Source organism: Danio rerio, chromosome 6, assembly GCF_052040795.2.
Source record: "Danio rerio strain M-AB ecotype USA chromosome 6, GRCz13ab, whole genome shotgun sequence".
Lineage (NCBI taxonomy): Eukaryota > Metazoa > Chordata > Actinopteri > Cypriniformes > Danionidae > Danio > Danio rerio.
This window is the reverse complement of record NC_141026.1, coordinates 50,982,767-51,005,888: the sequence shown is the minus strand read 5'-3', so window position 1 is coordinate 51,005,888 and position 23,122 is coordinate 50,982,767. Positions and strand designations below refer to the sequence as shown.

Below are 23,122 nucleotides of genomic sequence, written 5' to 3'. Positions count from 1 at the left end.
TTTTTAAGAGTTATCTGTAGTTATCATTTTTGATTAGACTTTAAGTGGGGGCATGGTGGCTTAGTGGGTAGCGCTGTCGACTTACAGCAAAAAGGTCACTACTTTGAGTCCTGGCTGGGCCAGTTGGCATTTCGGTATGTGCATGTTCTTTTCATGTTGGTGTGGGTTTTTTCTGAGCGCTCTGGTTTCCCCCACAGTCTAAAGACATAAGTGAACTAAATTAGCTAAATTGGCCTTAGTGTATGAGTGTGTGTGTGTGTAAATGAGTGTGTTTGGGTGTTTCGCAGTACTTGGTACGTGGCTGGAAGGGCATCCGCTGCATAAAACATATGCTGGCATAGTTGGCGGTTCATTCTAATGTGCTGTGGCGACCTCTGAAATAGAGACCAAGATGAAGGAAAATGAATGAATGAATAACTAGATCTTCAAGTCAAAGCTTAACCCCTTACCAACCTGAAAATAAAACCAGAAATGGCACGACGCTTGCCCCAGGAATATAAACACATAAGGGCTGGCAGATGCTGTTAGGTGAAGGTGCCATGGCTGTGCATCCAGACTCAGTCTGTGGTCCTGCTTCAGTGCATGAAACACCTAGAGGCCTGTGTAGGCCTGGGGTTCAGCCAAGCACACAGTAGATCAAAGCAGTCTTGCTACATATCAACATACAGCACCACACACATACATAGATTGTTCTCCTCTGTGCCTTGTTGCGGTTAAAATGATTTGTAGGTCCTGTGGTGCACGGACAGAACCGTTGAGTCCCTATTACAGGCTCTGGTAAATAAGATTTGCAGCTTTGTTGTTTTGTAAGAGCATTTTGTTTCGCTTTGGAAATGTTTGAGAATGAAAACAGCCTGATTAGCTTTACAGCTAATAACATGGATTAATTATCCTGCAGCGTTTTTTGATTTACAAACCTAGACTTAATTGACTCCTGGTCCCAGATGTTTGGGTTCAGTCCTTGGACTTAAAGACCTCATGCAAAGATCTCAACTTGGAGCTGATTTGCATAGCAAACAAAACATAATTACACTGACAAGTAATCAGTTTTTGATGCAGTAACTGTAATTGGATTTTTTTTTTCATCCCATCTTATGAAATTCTTTTGTAGCTATAAACAGTTAAGAAATGTCTCAAGACTGAGTTAGAAGCTGAGTTTATTAGCTCCGATACCTGTACTAATAGAAATAAGTCCAACCAACTATAGAACACTGTCATGCATTGTCATTTCTTTATTTTGCACTCCACTTCTGCTATACATTATGTTCTCATTTTTATTTAGCACCTTGCTTTGTCCACTTTTAAGCCATGTAATGCAACAGAGCCCCTATTATGCATTACAGGGTGCTTTCACACCTGCCTTTTTAGTTTGGTTAAATCGCACAAGAGTTCATTTTCCCTCTTGGTGCGGTTTGTTTGGGCAGATGTGAATGCAGCAATTGTGCTCTAGTGCACACCTAAAGCGGACCAAAAACCGCACCGAGACCTGCTTGAAGAGGTGGTCTCTGTACGGTTTCAAAGGAACCCTGGAGCGGTTTATGTGTGGTGAGAATATGATCTGAACTAAAACAGACCCAACCGCAAAAAGTACTGCGCCTTTTGGACTAATCTAGCTGCCGTAGGCCGATGCGCTATGCATTATGGGATATGGAGGAAAAATATTTGTTGAGAGCCCTTTACCAACAGAGAGAGGGAAAAACATTACCTGATGGATTGTTGGTAATATTTCCGCAAGATGACCATGTAGCAGTTTAGCTAAATTAATTAAAGATTCCTCCTGAAGTGACGTGCGATGCATTAAAACATTGTTTTCTAGCCGCGGCTGCGCTTCATTCTCGGAAAGTATAGTTTGTCTAAAGCAGGGATACAATCAGTCAGTGCAGTCATCCCTCCATAGTAAAAAGCGACATTTTGTGTCTGTCGGTTATTTTACTTGCGGGAGTTCATTGGCATTTTCCCGCATGTGAGTTCTGACCAATAGATAAGTAGTTTAGGAACTATGTCCAACAACATCTGGCCAATAAGTGATGTGGATTTTGTCACATGACTGCATTTTGGCTCTTTTCAACTGGTTCAGACAAAGCAATCAGTGTGGTGTGAAAACTACCAAAAGATGCAGAAAATACTACAATGTATCATATGTTGCCCTTGGTCCAGACCAAATGAAGCGAACTACAGATGTGAAAGCACCCATAAAAGGTCATATTTTGGTTTTTAGGGTCTCCAACAACAGGCTGATATGCATGCGATATGATATGCATGTCTTATAATATGTATTTATTGTTACCTAATTATACCAACAACTCCCATATGATTTGTTCAGCGATTCATTTGTTCCTAAATCTCTCCTTAGCACGATGCTAATCTGCAAGGATTGGCCAGTTGAGCTAGTCTGTTGTGATTAGTCGACTGGGTTCAATGAGATACAGAAAAAAATACCCACCACGACTATGAAGTAGCACACAGAGTATGTGAGAGCCCAATGTAGGGATGCTATAAAGCAATGCAGTTAAACACCAGCATATTCTCTATTCTTGACTCTATCCCCAAGTAATAACAATGACACACAATCAGTATTAATCTGAACAGTGGCAAAAGTTCAACTATTTTGAAAATTAACCACGCCGCACGGGTGTAGGAACACCTGATGGTGGTCATAGCAAAGGTAAATGGTAATGAGTTTAGAAACGTATTTAAATTGGTAAAGGAAGAAGCGCGCGTTACATTTTCAGCATGGTTTTAGACCCAATATGTGAATAGCCTCATAAAGATTTAACCTGAGAGATAGAGTACAAGCACTGATCTATAGTAGATACAAGATTACAAGCCGTGTGGAGCGATTACAAGATACATCACTTAAATAAACACATATTTTGCAAACTACAGAAAATTAAGTAACAATTTTAATTATACTCACATGTTATGATCCGGAGGAAGAAGAAACTGGTCTATTTGAACTGTAAAAGTTACTGACAAAGTTCTCTGTCAAAGTCTGACAAAGTCAGACAAAACTGACAGGAACAAAACAGCACATGGTTGCTATACTGTGGTATTGTTGTGAAAATGAACTTTAACCCTTTGTTCCCCATAGCGGAATCTCCATCTGTTGATGATCATCTTCGCGTCATGATCAGTCCAGTAATCCCCTGTGCTCTACTAGTGTTTCAAGGGAAAGTTGCGTTCACATTTTACAGATCTGGCAGTACATATTTGGTGATGAACTCACCAAGAAGAAACTCAATACAGAGGAACATAACATAGCCTACTGCCAGCTGCCAGTGTTATTGCAGAGCAACACAAACAGCATGCAGAAGTATACATCCTTGGCTATGCACAAGGCATGAGCCGTGGGTCATGTTGATCGTTCAGTGCAGAAGTATAAACCAGCCTTAAGTGTGACAGCGTTTATGGTCATTGTCGTTACTCTGAACACGTTCAGCAGACAAACGTCAGGATCACCAGTGTAGAAAGGGTCAATAAATCATCGCAGATGGTGCACTTTCTATTTGAGCACACAAATGCGTATCGTTGATTCCTGTTTTCTTTTTCTCCGCCAAAAACACCATGGCGTTCCATTGCAAACATCATCTCAGTGACCCAAAACAAAAACAACATCACAACTCTGGGGATCCTAAAGTGGCAAACAAATCTTCATCTAAACACTGAACAAACAAATGTGATTACAAAGACAATACAACCTAGTCAGGAAATACTGACAGCAAATGCTTTTTGAAAGAACCGTATAGAATGACATGTATAAACCGGTGAATTATGTACCAAAAGAAATTATGTATGTATAACTGTATGACCACAAATCATTAAAATCCAAATAGCTTTCTTAAATCAGAAACTAGCATTACTGTCAATGATATCTTTTGTTGGTACATGTAGACATATTTAGAGTATTTTAAGGCCACCTAAAAACCTTGTGAGAATATTATGTGTTTTTGAGTCGCCAACGCAGAAAAGTCATGTAAGGACTGCAACAGCTGTTGTGTAAACGCCGGGGGGAGCAGCAAACTGACTCACATGCCACAGAGGGTACTATCTGTCAGCTTTCATCTTTGTAGCATGAGTTCATTTCTCTGCCCACCTCTTACTGCGCACTCAGCAAAAAAAGTAACAGTGGCATTTATTGGCAAGTTTTCTTTCACTCCATTCCCCCAAAAGCTCTGGGGCAAATTGTTCACAGCATTTCAGTGCAAGATTGCAGCTTTGAAATGCATTCAAAACATATTTTGTGAATACTGTATATTGCAGTTATTACTGGATTTGCATAATTCCTTTAGTGAATCAGGCGCTAAAACAATGCACGCACAGAGCTACATTTTCTTGCATAGAAAAAACCCATGAAAAAACTGTACAACAGAACGTATATCACTTTTAACTGGGTGCTCAGCCCAAAATGCAAAAAAAGTGCAAAAAAATATATTCAAAAGGTGGCAACACCAAAGCTCCAAAAATGCTAATGTATTAATTAATTTATTATTCTTTTTTTAAATACTACACCACATTGTTATTTTAAATGTGGGAATTTTTTACAATGCAAATTCACATACAAAACGTCAACTTTTAAACATCCTCATCCAGCTAAAAAGTTCAAAATTTGAGGCACTTTTTTGTGCAAGACGGCTAATGTAATCTATACTCTATGTTGCAGTGCCTGTATGGTTTATGTTATGTAGGTAAAATGAGTAGACCTTCAAAAATGTGCAATATTGAACAGATGCACTATTCGACATCATGATCCTATAAGTCTTATTGCGCAGCATTTCTCAGTTGTGAGACATTCTATCTCCACTCTAAAATACTTCAATCACAATCTCACGGAAATTCATAACTTTTTGATTTAGTGGCTAATTCGTATGAATTCGTACGATCGAATTCATACAATTTGGTACGATTTGCTCATCCCCCAATGACGGTTGGGGTTAGGGGTGGGGTTAGGTGCCACGCCTCCTTTTTTAAATCGTACATTTTCGTACGACTGAACTAAACTGACAAAACGTAAAATACTTAATTTCCTTGTGAGATCAGGCTGGAAGTGTTCATGTGGGGGGTTCGGGATCTTAACAAATTGCTTATACAACCTAAAGCTTTTTGAACTTTCACTCTAGGTACATTGTCCCCAAGGTTTTAAATGAGAAGTTTGATATTTGTCCTTTTCTTTATTAATTCTTTAATGTTTAATTAGGTGTTTGGGTAAAGTTTTTTTTTTTGCTAAATATTTTGTTGTATATTTGGTTGTATTATTTTGTTGTATTTCCATGTTGTATTCTGTTTTTATTTGTGATGCAATATTAGGATTTCTTTTTGTGTTTTGGCTTTAAATATTTAAGTTGTATAATTTATAAATGTGTATTTTTTTGTTTTTTCTTGTCGTGAGACAGTAGGAGATCATGTTATCCGTAAGTGTATACAAAGGAGCACATTACTGTGATATTGTGTGAACACTGTCTGATGAAGAGCCGTGTGCTTGAAACGTTACGTCCTTTGTGTCAGCCTTTTTAATTTTAATCAATTTGCCTTTTTGGAGTTTTGGTGTTGCCGTATTTTGAAGTTATAGAAAAAAAACATTAATTTTTATTTAATTAAGCCATGTCTTTTAATTGTTTATATACGTTTTAGTTTTTGGTGGTGAGATAAGCATAAAAAGCACATAATATTGGCAATCAGAGATAAAGGTCAACATCATCCGCATAATAAGATTAAATGTCAAATCTGGTCTAGATAGATAATTAATTTTTACCAAAACCTACATAAAAATACAAATGTCATCCAGCATGTGATTAAATTGTACACTTTGGTGACAACTTAGTCTCAGTCCACGAACTACATCTCACAACCAAACACATGTGAGAAATGATATGGAAACAACGCAAGGTCATGTTGTATATCTTTTGTTATTAAGTACATAATGAGAAAGAAGCTTCAGGGGTAGAAAACGTACTTATTTTGGTCACCTGGGTTTAAAGGGACTTTCTTGTCAAACAGGTATGTGTGCTGCTGTCAGATTTCCACTTGTTTTTTCTCCATTTATTGGGTCCAAATAGACCAAAAAAAAGTTTTTAACTTCTCCCCAACCTCCTGCTGGCCTGTACTCATACTAATGGGTGCTGCTCTCTCATTGACTATAAGTAATCACCGATGTTATTCTCAATAAGAAAAAAATTTACACAGCATGATTTTGAATCGCCAGACTCAGATGGCGTCTTTGATAGGTCACACTATGTGATTGTTACTCATGTGAACGAGCACAGATTTGTCTGTGATTTCAGGCATTTGTCAGTGATTTCTCTGAGTCAAAATTGGGGCAAAAATCACGCAGTCTGAACTCGGCACCAATGAATTATTTATTGATCAGAGAAATCTCATAACCACCTGCCTAATCTGCTGCTGGTCCTCCACATGCTGCCAAGCAAAGCATAGACTGACCAAAGCATGAACTCTACTAGACCACTGAAGTTGCCTTTTGGTATCTGGCACAAAGAGGCCGTACAACTAAAGAAAAGAAGCAAACAATCTTAAAAATATTTACAACAAATCCCCTCTAATCTAATCTAATAAACAAAAGAATTAAAAATAAATCTTTAAAATTAATGACATCTTATCTAATCTACAAAGACTAACAATTAAAAAAAATACAAGTTGGCACACAGCCTTATCTATCTCTAGACAGTGTTTAACCTATATGTGTTGAAATGTATTTCACGTGACATAGTTACCAGCCTTTCTTACCTCAATGAGAAATCCGGGAGATAGAGAAGGAATGGTGATACAAGGGTAAGAACAGACAGTAACAACGATTACAAAGTGTAAATCAAATAATGACAATTCAATATCAAACAATATTAGCATATGGGAATATCAAGCTATCAAAATACTAACAAAGCACAAATGCAAACAATACACAGCAAGCTGAAATACTAACAAACAAAGACAGACTAAACAGAAACCAAAGCCTGACAAACTGCTGGATTGAAGGCCTTTTAAAGGATAGGTGGCATGCAGGGATTGGCTGGGACTTGAGCAGAGTTGTTAAGCAGAAACCAATCAGGAAGCAGCACTTATATCTGTGCAGAACAATCGAAACAGCCGATCAGGAACAGCAATAAGCAGAGCAATGTTTTTTTGGAAAAACCACTGGGAAAGTTGTGGTATAATGGTAGAAAGTCAAACTTATCCCAAATGTTGTAGGTATAATTCCAAGTAGCGACAGGAATTGTGGATTTGGAAGCGAACAATAAAAAGGACTCTCTTTCACATTCAGCACCCATGGTCCCCTGGCACAGCAGTAAATGGGTGTACCTGATTTGCCACATGTGAAAATATCCATCAGTGCATGCGGTTCATGGTTTCCCAGCAGATCATTGCCCAAAGCATCACACTCTCTCCGACAGCTTGTCGTTATCCCACAGTGCATCTTGGTGCCAACACTCACCCAGGTAAATGCTGCAGCACATCCGCAATGTAAAAGCAAAAATGACTCACCAAACAAAACAACTTTTTTCCCACCGCTCCTGTTCCAATACTTGGGTGCATATTGTAAAGGTTTTCTAAAGTACACTCCAAAAAATTATGATGCTGCACTGAAAAAATGCTTTTCTTACTTAGATTTTTTGTCTTGTTTCTAGTCTAAATATTTGACATTTATTAAATCAGGAAGAATTTTCTAGACAATCAAAACATATTGTCTTGTTTTAAGAAATAATATGCCAAAATTAAGTGAGTTTTTCCTTAAAACTAGCAAAATAGTCTGCCAATGGGGTAAGCGAAATAATCTTATGTCAAAAGGAAAAACAAGATTATTTTGCTTACCCCATTGGCAGATTATTTTGCTTGTTTTTAAAAAAAACTCACTTAATTTTGGCATTTTAATGCTGAAAACAAGGCAATATGTTTTGCTTGTCTAGAAAATTCTTCCTGATTTAAGAATTGTGAGATATTTAGACAAGAAACAAGACAAAAAATCTAAGTAAGAAAAGCATTTTTTTGCAGTGTGTTTGTCTAAACTACATTTTAAAGAGCTGAGTTTTTCAACTTAATTGTTTTATGTTCAATCCACTTAAATTGGTTGTTAACTTAGGTCCCGTTTGTCTGACTGTTCATCAAGGATCTACCGCTGGATCTCTTCACACTATATTTGTTAAACGTGATATTTAATTAATCTTGTCTCAATCTAAAGACATTTTCCCCGACTTTGGTCTCTTAAATCTATTACTTGTTCTCAGGTAACGTGTTTTTGCTAAGTGCAAAGATAAGTATATGTATTTATTATTATAACTGATTCTCCACATTTGACTGATTGCTTGCATTTATTTCCTATAATATATCAACACAATCTTACAGCAATTTGTAACTTTTTGATTTAGTGGCTAATTCTTATGAATTCGTACGATCTAATTCGTAAAATTTAGTACAACTTGCTCATCCCCCAATGACGGTTGGGTTTAGGGGTGGGGTTAGGTGCCACGCCTTCTTTTTAAAATTGTACAATGGTTATGGTTGCATTTAGAGGTAGGGAATAGGTATGAATTATATTTTCCAACAAAAATTATTCCAGGATCAACCTAGATGTAGACCTAGGTCCAGGATCGCATCGTACTTAGCAGTCCTCGGTCTCTTAGGTCCTCAAATAAAATTTTACTTCAAATTCCTCGTTCACGACTTAAATTGAAAGGGGATAGAGCCTTTGCAGTCGCTGCTCCTCGTTTGTGGAACCAGCTGCCACCGGATATTACAAGTGCTTCTTCGCTCTCTATTTTTAAGTCTAGACTTAAGACACATTTTTATTCTATTGCATTCCCAGGGTTTTAATATTTATTGTGGTTGTTGCTGTAATACTTTTATTCCTATTATTACTTTTATTGTTATTTTTTACTCTTTTAGAGTGTGTGCTATGGTTTTGTTCAGCACTTTGGTCAGTGCCAAACTGAAGTAAATGTGCTTTATAAATAAACTTTACTTACTTACTTAGCCAAATCATGACGTGCTTGACATCTAACAACAGCTTTTTTTTCTGAGAGTGTATCTTTAATTATATTAAAACATATATTTAAACCACCCCTAACAATTTAAATGAAATTTTAAATCAGATTTGACAAATTCATTCAGATTTACTTGATCACATGAGACATTTTTTTATTTACATGTCTAGTCTGATTACAAATAGATTTTTGGGGGTCTCCGTTAAAACACTGCCAGTGTTTCTGCTTAATTCAGGTGTCTAAATTGTTAAAAGAAACACTTTGGCACAATCAATGGCAAAGGTCTTTCTCAAACTGCAATTGATTGTGACACGTGTTTTTTTCACCCCATAAATCTTGAGTGTTTGAAAATATGTTAAAGCGAGTGGCTCAGGGAAAAGACTCAGGGTTCACTACAGCCAAAGCAGGATGACTAGAATCTTATTATAAGTTCATCATTTTTCTACCAACAGCTCTGATTTCTCTTGTGGGTTAGCACAATTGACCAAGACTTTTTAATTGAAGTTGATTATACAGCTTCTTTTTTACCTTTTGAATGCTTAACTATGGCTGGATGACAATAAAATGACCTCTCCGAGAGCTCACCTGTGCGAGGTGACGCGAGGCCGTCATCAGTATTCAAGACAGCATCTCGCTTAGAAACCATTAGCATCATCATGGATCTTCACTCTAATGAGGCTCCAGGTTTTCATGTCTTAATTGGATTGCTTCAACACAGTCCCCTATTGATGCCAGTCCCGCGCAGTTTATCATGGTAAGTAATGAGCGGATAATTCTCTGGCCATATCTAATCTTTGGCCTCATCGATGAATCGGGTGAAAAGTGCTTTTTCATTCCTGACCCCAGCCGGGCAGTTGAAGAGCCCCTGTACAAAGACACAGATTGCACAGTTTGAGTACATTCCATAACTGTATTTTTCATGGGATAAGACATTACATCTATTTTGAACATTAAAACATCTTTTAGCTTATTATACTGAGAGTATGTTTGAAGTCAGAATTATCAACCCTCCTGAATTAATCGCCACCCTGTATATTTTTTCCCCAATTTCTGTGTAATTTCTAAACAAAATACTTTTAAAACTCATTTCTAATAATTAATTCTTTTATCTTTTCCCTGATGACAGTACATACTATTTTACTAGATATTTTTCAAGATACTAGTTTTCAGCTTAAATTGACATTTAAAGATTTAACTAGGTTATAGGCAAGTTAGGTAATTAGGCAAATCATTGCATAATGATGGTTTGCTCTATAGACAGTCAAAACAATATATTGCTTGAAGGGGCAAATAATATTGGCCTTAAAATTGTTTAAAAAAAATTAATAAAAACTGATTTTATTTCAGCTGAAATAAGACAAATATGACTTTTCAGAGAAAAAGAATATATAGAAAATACTATGAAAAAGTCCTTGCTCTGTTAACATCATTTGGTGAATATTTTTGAAAAAGAAAAAAATTCACAAGAGGGCAAATCACTTTAATTTTAACATTAAATACTGTTCACAGTTAAGCCACGGTCAGATCACACGTTTTTTTTTTATTGTCGGTTATGAATGTCACTATGTCAGATAATTTTTTTCTTGATGAAATCTTGACTTGTGGGTAACAAATGTGCCAGACTACACGTTCCTTCTCGATCAGTCATCCCGTGATGTTTACGATTGGCGTTCTTTCACAAAGCAGTCACAAGTGTTGCTACATGTATTACAATATTTGTTATATCAACAACATTTTTTTTTTTCCATGTTACCATACTGGTGTTTAGTAGCTGTGTGAAGGACACTGAGCACCTTCTATACACTGATACACTTCTCTGCTTGTGGGAAAAGTTCATTGGTTCATTATGTAACTTTCTCATCACTACCTGCATATGGCTGTGTTAACGTGTATCTATGTAACAAAAGATCTGTAGATGTCGGTAAATCAAAATACAGACATATTAAATTCACAAATTAATGTAATACAGTAGTTTACTATGAAAACTTAATATAACTTTTACGGTTTGTACCGTATTTTTCAACCACAGAATGCCTTTTTTCCCATACATTTTACAGATTTATTTATTACAGTGTAGAGAAGTATATAGTTATTGAGTAAATTCATCAAAAATATTAGTAAAAAAACTAATCCAAATGACAATTTTCTACCTCAATTAACTTACATTAAAGGGGGCCTATCATGCTCCTTTTCACAAGATTAGTCTGTGATGTCCCTTGTGTGTGTATATCAGAAGTTTCAGCTCAAAATATCCCGCAAGTAATTCTTTATTACTCCTTACATCTTCCCCTTTAGGCTTTGATCCTAATCGTGGCATTTTGGTGACTGTCACTTTAAATTCAAATGAGGTTGTGCCCTTTTTAAAAGAGGGCAGAGCTACAAATGCTTATGGCTGTTTCTCAATATGCGTTCTTCAGCGGTCTTGCGTCCCCGTGTTCTCGTGAAACGTCATCCTCAGCTGCCTAAGTTCAGTTCCAATACTCAAGACCGCATGTACGGAGGACGCGTGAAACTTCCCGGATGTGTTCTTGATATCGAGGATGCACCGATGCAGACTTGATCACCGAATTCGCTCTGAAAGTCCCAGAAGTCATTTTATCTAGATTTATTATTAAAGTTCATAGATATGAATTATTTACCTCAGGAGTTTCCCTAAATGAAACGGTGAAAGTAAACATTACCACGGACATCTTAATAAAGGAATAAACACATTAAGGGTGGTTATTTGCTGAAATTCGTATTAAAATCTGTTTTATTTATATTGTGCAACACATATTTATAATGTTTTCATGCATAGTATATATTTTGAAACGGGGAAAAACAATAAATCGTTGTATGAAGGCTGTAATGTTTAAATAATTTACCATTTAAAACACGTGAAGGTCATGTGACCATCAGGAAGAACGCAGCATCTCAATTCTCAAAGGACGCGTTCTCTGCCCTCGCGGTCTCCTGAGTTCGTTCTTCCGAGGACACCTGGCAAGACCGGTCTCCACAAGAACACAAGTCCGTTCTCTGCGTTCTTGGAATTGAGAAACAGCCAATGTGTCAGCATAGTGGCAGATACAAAAACAAAACCAACGTCATATGTTAATGAGGGAGAGATCATCACCAATGGGCGGGGCTTTCTCACCTTTGATGACATGTACAATAGGAGAATGTCCATCAAGGTGTTTTTATGACGTGTGATTCTAAAAAAAATATATTAATTCATTTTTACCATTAAAAGCTGGTTATATTCACAGACTGCTGCCACACCTATGTTTAAATTTGATTTTTTGCATAATAGTTCCCATTTAATCAACATTACATTTGATCTGTAACATTAGATCTCTTAAAAAATATCATTTGATCACTATTTTCATCAACTACATTTATTTGTCTAGTTCTTAGACCACCTCTAACATCTCAATATTGCTTACTGAGAAAATTGTGTTTTATTAATTCATCAAGAAGAAACAGAATCAAATATTAGCCAAAGTTTTTAATTCCACGCAGCATTTTCTAGCATCACATTTCAATTTAAATTAATAATACAACCCATAAATAAAAAAGACCTAATCATTTATTCTTTCTCAAGTGGCTATAAATTGTTATGAACTTCTTTCTGTTGAACACACAAGAAGATATTTAGAAGAATGATTATTAAAGGCACCCATCGACTTCCATGGTAGAAAAAAAATACAATCAATAGATGTCAACAACCAGCATTATTCAAAATTTCTTCTATTGTGTTTAACAGAATAAAAAAAAAACATATTGACCTTATTCTCCGCAGACGAGCGGGCGCTGCCATTTGAACCTTTTTGGCACGAGACTTCCGGTCTCATTCACTTCCATTCATTTTTAGACATTAAAAACTGCTCGTTTTGCTGTTTGATGTTGCAAACTGATATTTCCTTCATATATTATTCTACTTGGTCTGTATAGTCATGCAAACATTTGTTTGTAGAGCAAGTAGTTTGACCGTTTTTTGCCGTTTATTATTCCTTGTCATTTCTCCCATAGGCAACTGAAACGGAAGTTCTAAGACAATCGCGAAAACAGGCGCACTTCCGCATTTTACAATAAGGTCAATAGGTTTTGAATAGATGAGAAGCAGAATTTTCACTTTTGGAAGAACTATTCCTTTAAAATTAAACTACATGCAGGCAAAAATTCATTGATATAAAAATTAGCTTGGTTTAAAATAGGTTAATACTACTATTTAGCTTAACCAGCAAGAAGATCTGCAAAAAATACTTGTCAACCAGTTTTATTTCGCTGGTTAACAGCATTACTGTGTTAGTCCACTATATAAAGCAGAACTATAACATTCATGCTGGTCTTGTCAGCAGGGTTGACTGTGAATCCGGGCAGTGTGTGTGCCACAATTTACTCGCGACGCAACAAATCACTGGCAAATAATCAGGAGAATAGAGCAATGCGAGGATACAGTGTTTTATCAGCGGAAGAGGAGATGATTGGCTTTTCGGAGGCCGAATAAGTGCAGCTGGGGCTCTTTCAGTTGTCTCTCTGATATCTCAGGCCTTGAAGGAAATTGATACTTACACTTGGAAACTAAACTGTCAAATATAATTTATCTATGGTCATTTGTTTTATTATCTCTAAAAAGGACACCGCTAAGTAAGTGAAGTCAGCCCAAACTGGAAGAGCAGCTGTGGAGAAGAGTCATGCGCTGAGAGGAGAAGCCTGGAATACTTATTATCTTCAAGAAAATGGAAGGAAAAAAAGAGGTTTTACAAGGAAAAACAAGCTTCCATGTTCATTTATAAACCAAGCAACACCATTTTAATGATCTGTAGTCAGCCCCAAAGACACAAACTGCTCATCCTATTTACCTAAACCCATATATCTCTTTAACACATGCTTTGTATGCTTAACAGGAAATCAATTGTTCCATTTAAAACATTTGATCACTGGATTTTTAAGAGTTCTGGAATTACATTACACACCCTTCTAAGTAAACAATAAAGTATTTTCCCCAAAGCAATGCTTTTATGTCTGGAACATAATAGATTTGAAGGGAAATTTGTGCTTAATAGAGATATTAAGATTGTATTTTAAGGTTGAACTTAATAACGTGTTTTAATGCAGGTTGTGATATAAATTTTTGCATAATTTAGCAAAAACAATTAGCAGAATAATGCACATCAATCACTTTTCTGATGGACATTATTGTGTTTTTACTGCAGTTTGTGCATTGTTTTACATTGGTTGTTATAGTTATTACACTAATACCAAAGCCATAAACCCAAACCCATTTGTTGCTTGGCAAAAACTAAGCCTAATTTGTCTTCCACATCATCACACATTTGCATAATAAGCTGATATTTAATACTGAAACAGTTTTAACTTGTGCATAACTTATGCATAATTTGATGTATGCAAAAAAAAAAAAAAAAAAGCATGAAGACAATCAATCACTTTGCTGATCGCACATTAGTGCACATTTTCTGTTTGCACTGCAGTTTATACACGTTGTTTTACATGGTTAAATATGGTAAACAAAAACTAATACCAAAGTTATAATAATAATAATAAAACCATAATTTTACAATTCAATCACTATATAAGACTAAAACTATTACAAAATGACAAAAACACAACAAACCGACAAAGAAAATTAAAACTGAACATGTAAATGTAAAAATAAAAACATATGTAAACGATTCATAAAAACAGTATCTTAATGATGTTAAACTATTTTTTATAAATGTTTTTAGAATATCTAAATATTTTATACAATTCTTCAAATGTTGGTTCAAATAATGAATTTTGATAATGAATTTTCAAGTAATGATTTTTCTAAATAAATGTTCCATTAACAATCCAGATAATTGCACATATCCCCAGAATCTATAAAAAACAAAATCAATGTACTTATTTGATTAATTAAATTATTTTTTTATATACAAAAATTATCTTATATAAATGTTTTCTGATAATGTGCATTCATAATGTATTTTGTCTTTCTGGCAGATTTGAGTAAAATCTAGCTAAAATTAGAGAAAGTAATAAAGGTATATATATGAACAGCTAAACAGCTAAAAGTCCCCAATAGTACCCAGGTTAGTAAAGTCCAATAAAGGAGGTTAAGCTTTTTCATGTATGTCTCCTAAACTCTGGAATAGCCATCCTGATAATGTCACAGCCACACTCTCTTAGTTAAGAAACTAGATTAAAAACATATTGTTTTAGTAAAGCATACACACAATGCATTACATGCAGGTGAGTGGGTTTGACTAATCACCTCTAGAACACGCTCCTCCTGCCTTAATGCAGCAGGCATTTTGTTAGAAATATTTATATGCTTTGTATGTTTGTTTCTATGCTTGTTTATATAACTGATATATTTTGATTCATAGCATTCATTTTTACATTGATATTAAACATCTCTTGTTCAAATAAATTATGAACAGCAGCTTTGCTAATTATTTTCTTTGTTCTCTATTTCCATTTGGGAATACTCATCCCGAGGTCTCTAGGGATCCAAGACCTGTGAAGAGATGATGATGCCAAGCATCAAGGACCTCAAGGACAACACAAATGAAGAGATGATGCCAACCATAGAGGATTTTGAGGACAACACATGCAATACAAAGAGATGATGTTAACCATCAAGGACCACAAGGACAACACACAAAAATATGATGCCAACCATCAATGACTTTGAGGACAACACATACACTTAATACACATCATTAAACATGTAAACATACACTACCTCACAAATGTTACGTCGTCGATCCCAGCTGTAAGAGCAACAATAATAACTTCTAGTTGATCATTTGGAAAAGAGGCAAAAGGTAGATTTTCCCAACGAATCATCTGTTGAACTGCATCCCAGTCATCACAAATACTGCAGAAGACCTATTGTAACCCACATGGACCCACGATTCTTACAGAAATCAGTCAAGTTTGGTGAAGTAAAAGTGGATGGGGACATCAAGACATTTGTGCTGCCCATTACATTACAAACTAGAGGAGAGGGCAAATTCTTCAGAAGGACAGATATCCTTCTCATACTTTAGCCTCCACATCAAAGTTCCTGAAAGCAAAGAAGGTCAAGATGCTTCAGGATTGGCCAGCTCAGTCACCAGACATAAACATTATTGAGCATGTCTGGGGTAAGATAAAGGAGGAAGCATTGAAGATGAATCAAAAGAATCTTGTGGAACTCTGAGAGCATATATGCATTTCTCAAAAATAATTTGCGTTTCATAATAAAAGTGCAGAGGATTGTTACTCAGACCTTTTCCTCAAACAAGAAAATGACTTGACTTTGTCTACCAAGAAAAAGTCCCTAAAACATTTGAAGGAAAACCCAGATAACTGAACATACTGTATCAAAACAATGCTAGATGGATAAGAGCTTCAAAAACGTTCAGCTCAGAGGAAGTGAAATCATTAAAAGAGCATATACTGTATGCATTTTTTTCAAAAAATAATCCCAGCTTTACATTTTTTAGCGATAAGCAGTTTGTGCTGCACATTAAAAGTGCAGAGCAGCTGGTAGGAACGGCTCTGTCTTTGTTCTTGCCAACCACGATGCTAAAGCACAGCTCCCCTCTGAGCTGCTGAGGAGCTGCTCTGAGAGACAAAGGCCCCAGGCAGTGGATGACACTTCACTGCATCTCATTAACAAGGACTTGGCAATGCAGAAAGAAAAAGTTCTCAGTCATGCACCATCTCAGCCACTTAAAGGTGTGTGGGACATTTTCGTACCTCCTCAGAAAGCGAGAGGTGTGACGTCAGAATGGGCCACCGTGTGAATTATCCAGTGACTCACCGCAGAGAGTCTGAATTCAGGCAACATCCATAAATCTTTTCAACTAATCGGTGATTAATTGATATCTAGAGGGAAAGCATGCGGCTTGAAAAATCTAACAAGGATTCTTTAATCAGTGGAAAACCATCAAACACAAACTTTGGTCAGCATAAATATTTAAAGGTAATTTGGTGCTGGCGAAGATCAGCTGGTTGAACACAAAGGTCTTCCTGCTTAAGCTAATGATAATAACAACAATAATAATAATATTAATAATAATAATAATGCATACCTTAAATTATGCTTACATTATATAAAAAAAAAACATTTTTGAAACTAGGCTTGATTGAGAATTTATTGGATCGTTGAATTGTCTTTGCTATTTTTTTACTACAGTGTGAGTGCTTTGAGAATTATTATTATTATTATTATGATTATGATTATTATTATTATTTTGATTATTATTGCTATTATTTTTCTTCTTAATATTATTGTAATTTTTATTATTGAGTAGATTTTTGGACAGTCTACATTTTAACATTTGTCACATTTAAACCACTGCAGAAATGTTCTAACCAACAGGCTCATGTCATATACAGTGGGCTACAGATACATTTCTTAATAAATATCCTACTGTAAATTAAAAGGATCCTATTTTAAATTAATATGCTCAAAGTTCAATGCAAAGGGAAATGTTGGCTTTTACAGAGTTAGCTTAGCAAAGCCTACAGCAAACAAACTTTGGGAACTACAAAAAAATTCATCCGGGCTGATGAGATCCCAAGGGTCTCTGATTATGTGCATTCACCTCACACACCCTGCGCAGCGAAGGGGTGTCGCCAGAAACACTGTAATGTTAAAGCAGAGAAAGCTAAAATGCTACAAATTTTTTAAATTGTGGACCCTGGACAGAATGTTTAAAGTCATAATATTGACATAACTGAGTACTAATTAACCATTTTTTAATTTTCCAATAAATCCCTCATATGCTTCTGTATCTCTTACAGTTGTTTGTAAAATAGTCAATTATTGTGCCACTTTTATGGAAAATGAGAACTGATTAAGCTTCCTTCATCTAAGTGTCTGTTCTCAATGCACCTCTTGTAGAATGAAAATCAGTTGATCTAATACTGACTAATTGATTAAGACTGGGATGTTGCTCTTCTGAAGTCACATGAAATGTTTTGACATATTTTAGTACATTTTCTAGACTTGGAACATCTCAGGACTCTTACTGTTCATGAAAAAGCGAGTTCTGGGATGTCACCTAAAATATCTATAATTTGTCTCAGATGATTGGAATGACAAGGGTGAGTAATTAAAAATATCATTTTATTTTTGGGGGAACTAACCCCAAAATATAATATATATATATATTGATGGAATGATCTGCAGTGTGGCTGGGTATATGTATAAGCTTTTTTTCTGATCCTTTGAACGCTCCAGGTCCCATTTACTATTCTACAGTTTATGTACCAGAAGTAAATTGGTCTCTTTAGTCTTCACAAAGTATTTGAAAACAAATGCTAAATATTTTAAAAGTCCCTCCTGCACAGAATATCAAAAAAGCATAGTTAATATATTTTGAGCATAACAGAACCATTCAGGTGCAGTCTTTCAGGTGCTGCCCTTTTTTTTTCTTTCTCTCTGTATACTGCCATGCTTTTGAATGACAGTCTTCATTAGCAGCATTTGGAGCTTCATGGGACCTTATGTGTTGAAGAGCTCTTTTGGCACTGTGTGCTTTTCCCCAGTTGGTCCCCTATGGTTTATCTAATCACGCAGACGCAGACAGACTGGTGGAGGCGATGCCCCCTGTGCCACTCTCGCTGCGGGCAAGGTCAGGCAGGAGGAGGCGCTGCCAGGCAGCCTGCAATTTCCCCAAGACTTTAATCTTGGCACTGATTCAATTGCCCATCCTCCTTGTTTTTTTCCACCCATTAACAGGTTTATTTGGATGTTCCCTTTTTGTAGGCTTTGTAAAATGAATGTGGACATTATTATTCATTATCCAACATTATTTGCCCATTGAGTGATGAAATTAAACTCTCCCAATAGCTTTTTTTTAGATTTCACTCGTTGGGCGTTTGCTTTTAACTTGAATTCCCATCCTAACATCAGGCTTTTTCTCAACAAATAAAAAGTTGCCTCAGGAAATGTCACTGTGGGAATTGTCAGCCAATTTACATTTAATTTGATTGGAATCTTGATCAATAGAACAACCCATATAGTCTCTTTGTTTTGTTTTGTTTTTTTAAATCTCAAAGGCAACAATTCAGACCAATGTTAAAGCTGGAGCTAATCTCTGTTTTTCAGTGATTCTTCCAGCAAGTTACATCATTACACCAATAGATGACGGTAAGTGAATGCTTTTACATATCAGTTACTGATTGTTGATTATATCAACTGATTCATTCAAAAATATTGATTCATTCAGTCATCTGTCTTTTTGGCCTTGTTTAAACCTGGTATCCAGATGCATTATGGTCAATCATATCGCTATCATGCAACACTACATCCAGTTGTAAGCAGGGACGTTTTGAGCTTCTCCACTTTTATAGGTAGGTATGCATTCAAATAGCCACATACTGACTTGATGCTTAAACACTATGGCATGTGTTGATAAAACAAGCTAGCTAGACAGTAGGCAAAAACTATAAAGGCAAAAATATAAATCCACAATGTCCTTCTACCATTTATTTTATTTAGTTGTAATAGATCTCACAGCACTTAACATAATTTAGATTTTTCAGAGCAGAAACAAAAGCTGTTGCTCTTCATTTAGTTTTCCATGACCTCCTTTCACATTCATAAATAAATGCCACAAGCATAATTTGCATTATTAGATGTGTTTTTTTGCGTTATGATTAGGAAAAAAATATACATACACCTAATTATAGACCCTTAATACAAATGGAAAGTTGTCAAAATCACAGAACAGAAATTAATAGAAATGTGTCTCCATTGCCGACTTGCTATACTATTAATGAAAAGCAGTGTTTGGACACCATTTTAGCTTTCTCTGCTATAACATAACAGCGCCTCTGACCACGCCGCTTCACTGCGCAGGGTGTGTGCTTGTTTGTAAATATGCTTAACCTGTAGTGTTTGTGATCTCACTAGCCCAAATGTTTATTTTTATAGTTCCCAAACTTCGTTCCCTGTAGGCTTTGCTAAGCTAAATCTGTAAAAGCCAGCGTCTCCCTTTACATTGAACTTTGAGCATATTACATTCAGAGATGTTGTTTATGTTTACACAGCTACAATACACATCAACTAAAAAAAAAAAAAAAAAGATATTGTTGTGTAACATCCCTTTAAACTCTGAATGTGTTGTTGAAATGTATTTACCAAACATGATTTTAATTTTACCAATTGAAATCTTAAATTTGGAATGAATATGGAAAAAAACCCTCTCATTTCACATGAAAATTTTTGCAATATAAAAAAAAAATTCAGTTCAAAAACACACACATTAGCTTTAACTAAGAATCCAAATTTAAAATAAATTCACCATAGTGATGCTTCTTTATGAATGTGTGTTGGCTTTAGGATGGTTACCGCTCTTTATCCTCATCCCACCTCTCTCTCTCTCACTGTCTCTCTCTCTCATTCTCTTTCTCTAATTTGTCACAGGCAGAAATCAAAGTGCTGGGGGCTTTTATACAGTCTGTCTTTCATCTGACAATTGGCAATGTCTAGAGGTAGGCACGTGTGGACAAAAATGCAAAGCCTCAAAATGAGCAATCCTGCTGTTTTTCCCTCATCTGCTGCCCTAAACACCACCAAATTTCTCTATCTCTGTCTCCCCGCAGTATTGTACTCACTTCTTGCTGTTTCTCAAGTGTTTCACTTATCACACCTATTCCAGACTTTCTGTTTCCTGGCTGAATGTTGGGAGATAATATGAATTGCTAAAATGGTAAGCAAAGGAAATTGTTGCAGCATACAGTAATTTAGAGTGAGATACACAGTATACCTGAGAAAATTCATTATTGCAGGTCTACTATTTTTGCTGCTTTTATACAGTAGTTTTACTTATAGAGCAGTAGATTTAATTATTGTTATCCTTAGAGATAACAATGTACTGCATGTATTCACATACTGCTTAATAACAAACAAGCAACACATATTGCTTAATGTGACCACTTAAAGGTGCTGTGTGTAAGTTTTTTAATGCATAAAAATGCCATGATATGTTTGCAGATATTTAAGAAACGTGCTAAGTGAACATTCTTGCTTATCTCAAAAACAATGGTAGTCAGATATTCTGCTTTGAAAATGTGCATTACGTGCCGGAACGTCTGTCTTTGTTTGGTCATTTAGCCTTCTCAATGCTAGTATAGCTAATTAAATTTCAGCACCCTAGGTTGTCGTGGTGGAAAATTGCATATTTCATTAATTTATTTTTCAGAAAGGCTCTTAAAGTATGCGTCCACGACTGAAATGCGACCTCTGGTGGACAGTAGCAGACTCTGAAATGAGACGCATATTCAGAGTTCTACATGAGATTGTTAATTATCAAATAATATAAATATTACGAACGTAAACATGAGGTGAGCAGGTTACATTGTAACCCCATGTCCTAGCAACATGCTATGTGACAAGATTTGCATCTTATATGCAATGTGGCTGTTTGTGACATACAAAACATGTCAGAAATTTAAATACAGCCATTCAGAAACACAAAATAGTGCACTTACTGCACTCCAACAAAATGGTATGGTTTATAATCAAATCAATACATATTAAACATTATCAAATGTGCCGAATCACTGATATATGTTGGCTTGCACTGAAGTTCCATTTCAAATAGTCGATTTTGTTTTCAAGGTCTGAGGTGAACTATCTGCTGCTGCATTTAGTATTATGGCAATAAATGTAATTTAAAATGACATTCAAACTCACATTATTAGCATTTAACACTGAATAAAGCACATGAGGTGTACCTGAGGTGATCATTGTCAAAGATTTCTGTTGTTCAGCTGTAAGAAATAGAAGCCGTTTCTGAAATAGAAACTTCAGGTCTTGGTTAGGACAAAAACTCTTTTTAATATGGAAAAGATTCCTTCTATCGTGTGCTGTTGCTTTTATTTAGAACATGACTTAAATAAGCCTTTAAGCTCGACAGTTAGGCACTGTTGGTGTTTTGTCAATCCGGCAACCTGCATTTGCATTTGTTTTTAACAAGGTGTACAATCTCTAGTTAACAACCACTGGGTGTTGAACTTACATACACTGCACCTTTTATGTGACTCATCTCTGTTTCTTCCAATAAATGAAAATGGATTGTTATGCTTTAGTGAAAGCCGTTTTGATGGTTTCTTGAATAAATGTCTCATGGCAAAGCCTCAAAGGAAAAGTAAACTTCTTTCATTGTGTTGTTTCAAACCTAATGACCAACTTTCTTCTGTAAATCACAAAAGGAGATGTTGTGTGTATCCTTTTCTGTTACTTTGAATAAAAAAATGGACAGAGTGTCAAGTGTTAAAAAGGTGCATGAAAAAAGTATTTAAAACTATAGATTTTCAAATTATTAGCCCCTTTAAGCTAATATTTTCCCGGTAGTCTACAGAACAAACCATCACTATACAATAACTTGCCTAATTACCCTAAACTGCCTAGTTATCTTAATTAACTTATTAAAGTCTTAAAATGTCACTTTAATCTGTATAGAAGTGTTTAAAAATATCTAGTAAAATATTATTTACTGTCATCATGGCAAAGATAAAATAAATCAGTTATTAGAAATGAGTTATTTAAAACTATTATGTTTATGAATGTGTTGAAAATTTTTTTCTCTCCGTTAAACAGAAATTGGGGAAAAAATAAACAATGGGGCTAATAATTCAGCGGGTTTAATAATTCTAACTTCAATTGTATATTTAGGTTTAATGTATTATTCTAATATGATCTTAAAGAGATATGACCTCAAAAATACAATAAATAAATTGCTGTTTATTTACTCAGGCCAGTCAAGATCGGATGTTTTTCCTTCAGCAAAAAATATGGAAGATTTTTTTGCAGAAACTGATCCTTGATGATTCAAGTGAATTGCAAGCATGCAAGTGAACAGCTATCAACACGTTGAGAGTAAAAAAAAAACATATTGGATAAACTAAATGAATACATGTGGCTACTGATGATACATTGATTAAAGTCAATATGAGGTCTGTATGAAAAAGTATGATTATGTTTGATTCCCAATGTTTGATGTACAGTCATTAGATATCTCATGCACCAGATGTTGTAAATTAGGTTAATTAAGTTAATAATGTTCAGTTTTTGAACTCCCTGATCATTTTGCTTCATAAAACCTCAAAATATTTGGTCTAAAACCAAAACAGTCTACAACAGGTAGACC

At 35.5% G+C, this 23,122-nt stretch overlaps 2 protein-coding genes across 7 annotated transcripts in view; one reads left to right on the top strand and one right to left on the bottom strand.

The window, feature by feature from the left end:
* Positions 1 to 6,709: 6,709 nt before the first annotated feature.
* The window catches only part of LOC147836474 (uncharacterized), a 205,160-nt gene continuing 188,747 nt past the window's right edge, over positions 6,710 to 23,122 (bottom strand). For 2 of the 6 annotated variants that reach the window (XR_015494162.1, XM_087258005.1), the window contains one exon: positions 13,018 to 13,695. Coding sequence is in view for 1 of the 6 variants with exons in the window: in XM_087258003.1 (XP_087114129.1) it covers positions 9,657 to 9,852 (196 nt within the window). In the remaining 5 variants the exon portion in view is untranslated. Of the gene's footprint in view, positions 9,853 to 13,017; positions 13,696 to 23,122 lie in introns of those variants that run through there. The other 4 variants (XR_015494164.1, XM_087258004.1, XM_087258003.1 and 1 more) reach the window with 4 other exon arrangements.
* Positions 16,352 to 22,247, top strand: LOC147836475 (uncharacterized). Its single transcript, XM_087256234.1, has 5 exons — positions 16,352 to 16,414; positions 16,490 to 16,694; positions 19,075 to 19,116; positions 19,235 to 19,319; positions 20,395 to 22,247. Exons 1-5 carry the CDS (start codon positions 16,352 to 16,354, stop codon positions 20,441 to 20,443), a joined length of 444 nt encoding a protein of 147 aa, XP_087112360.1. The 3' UTR covers positions 20,444 to 22,247.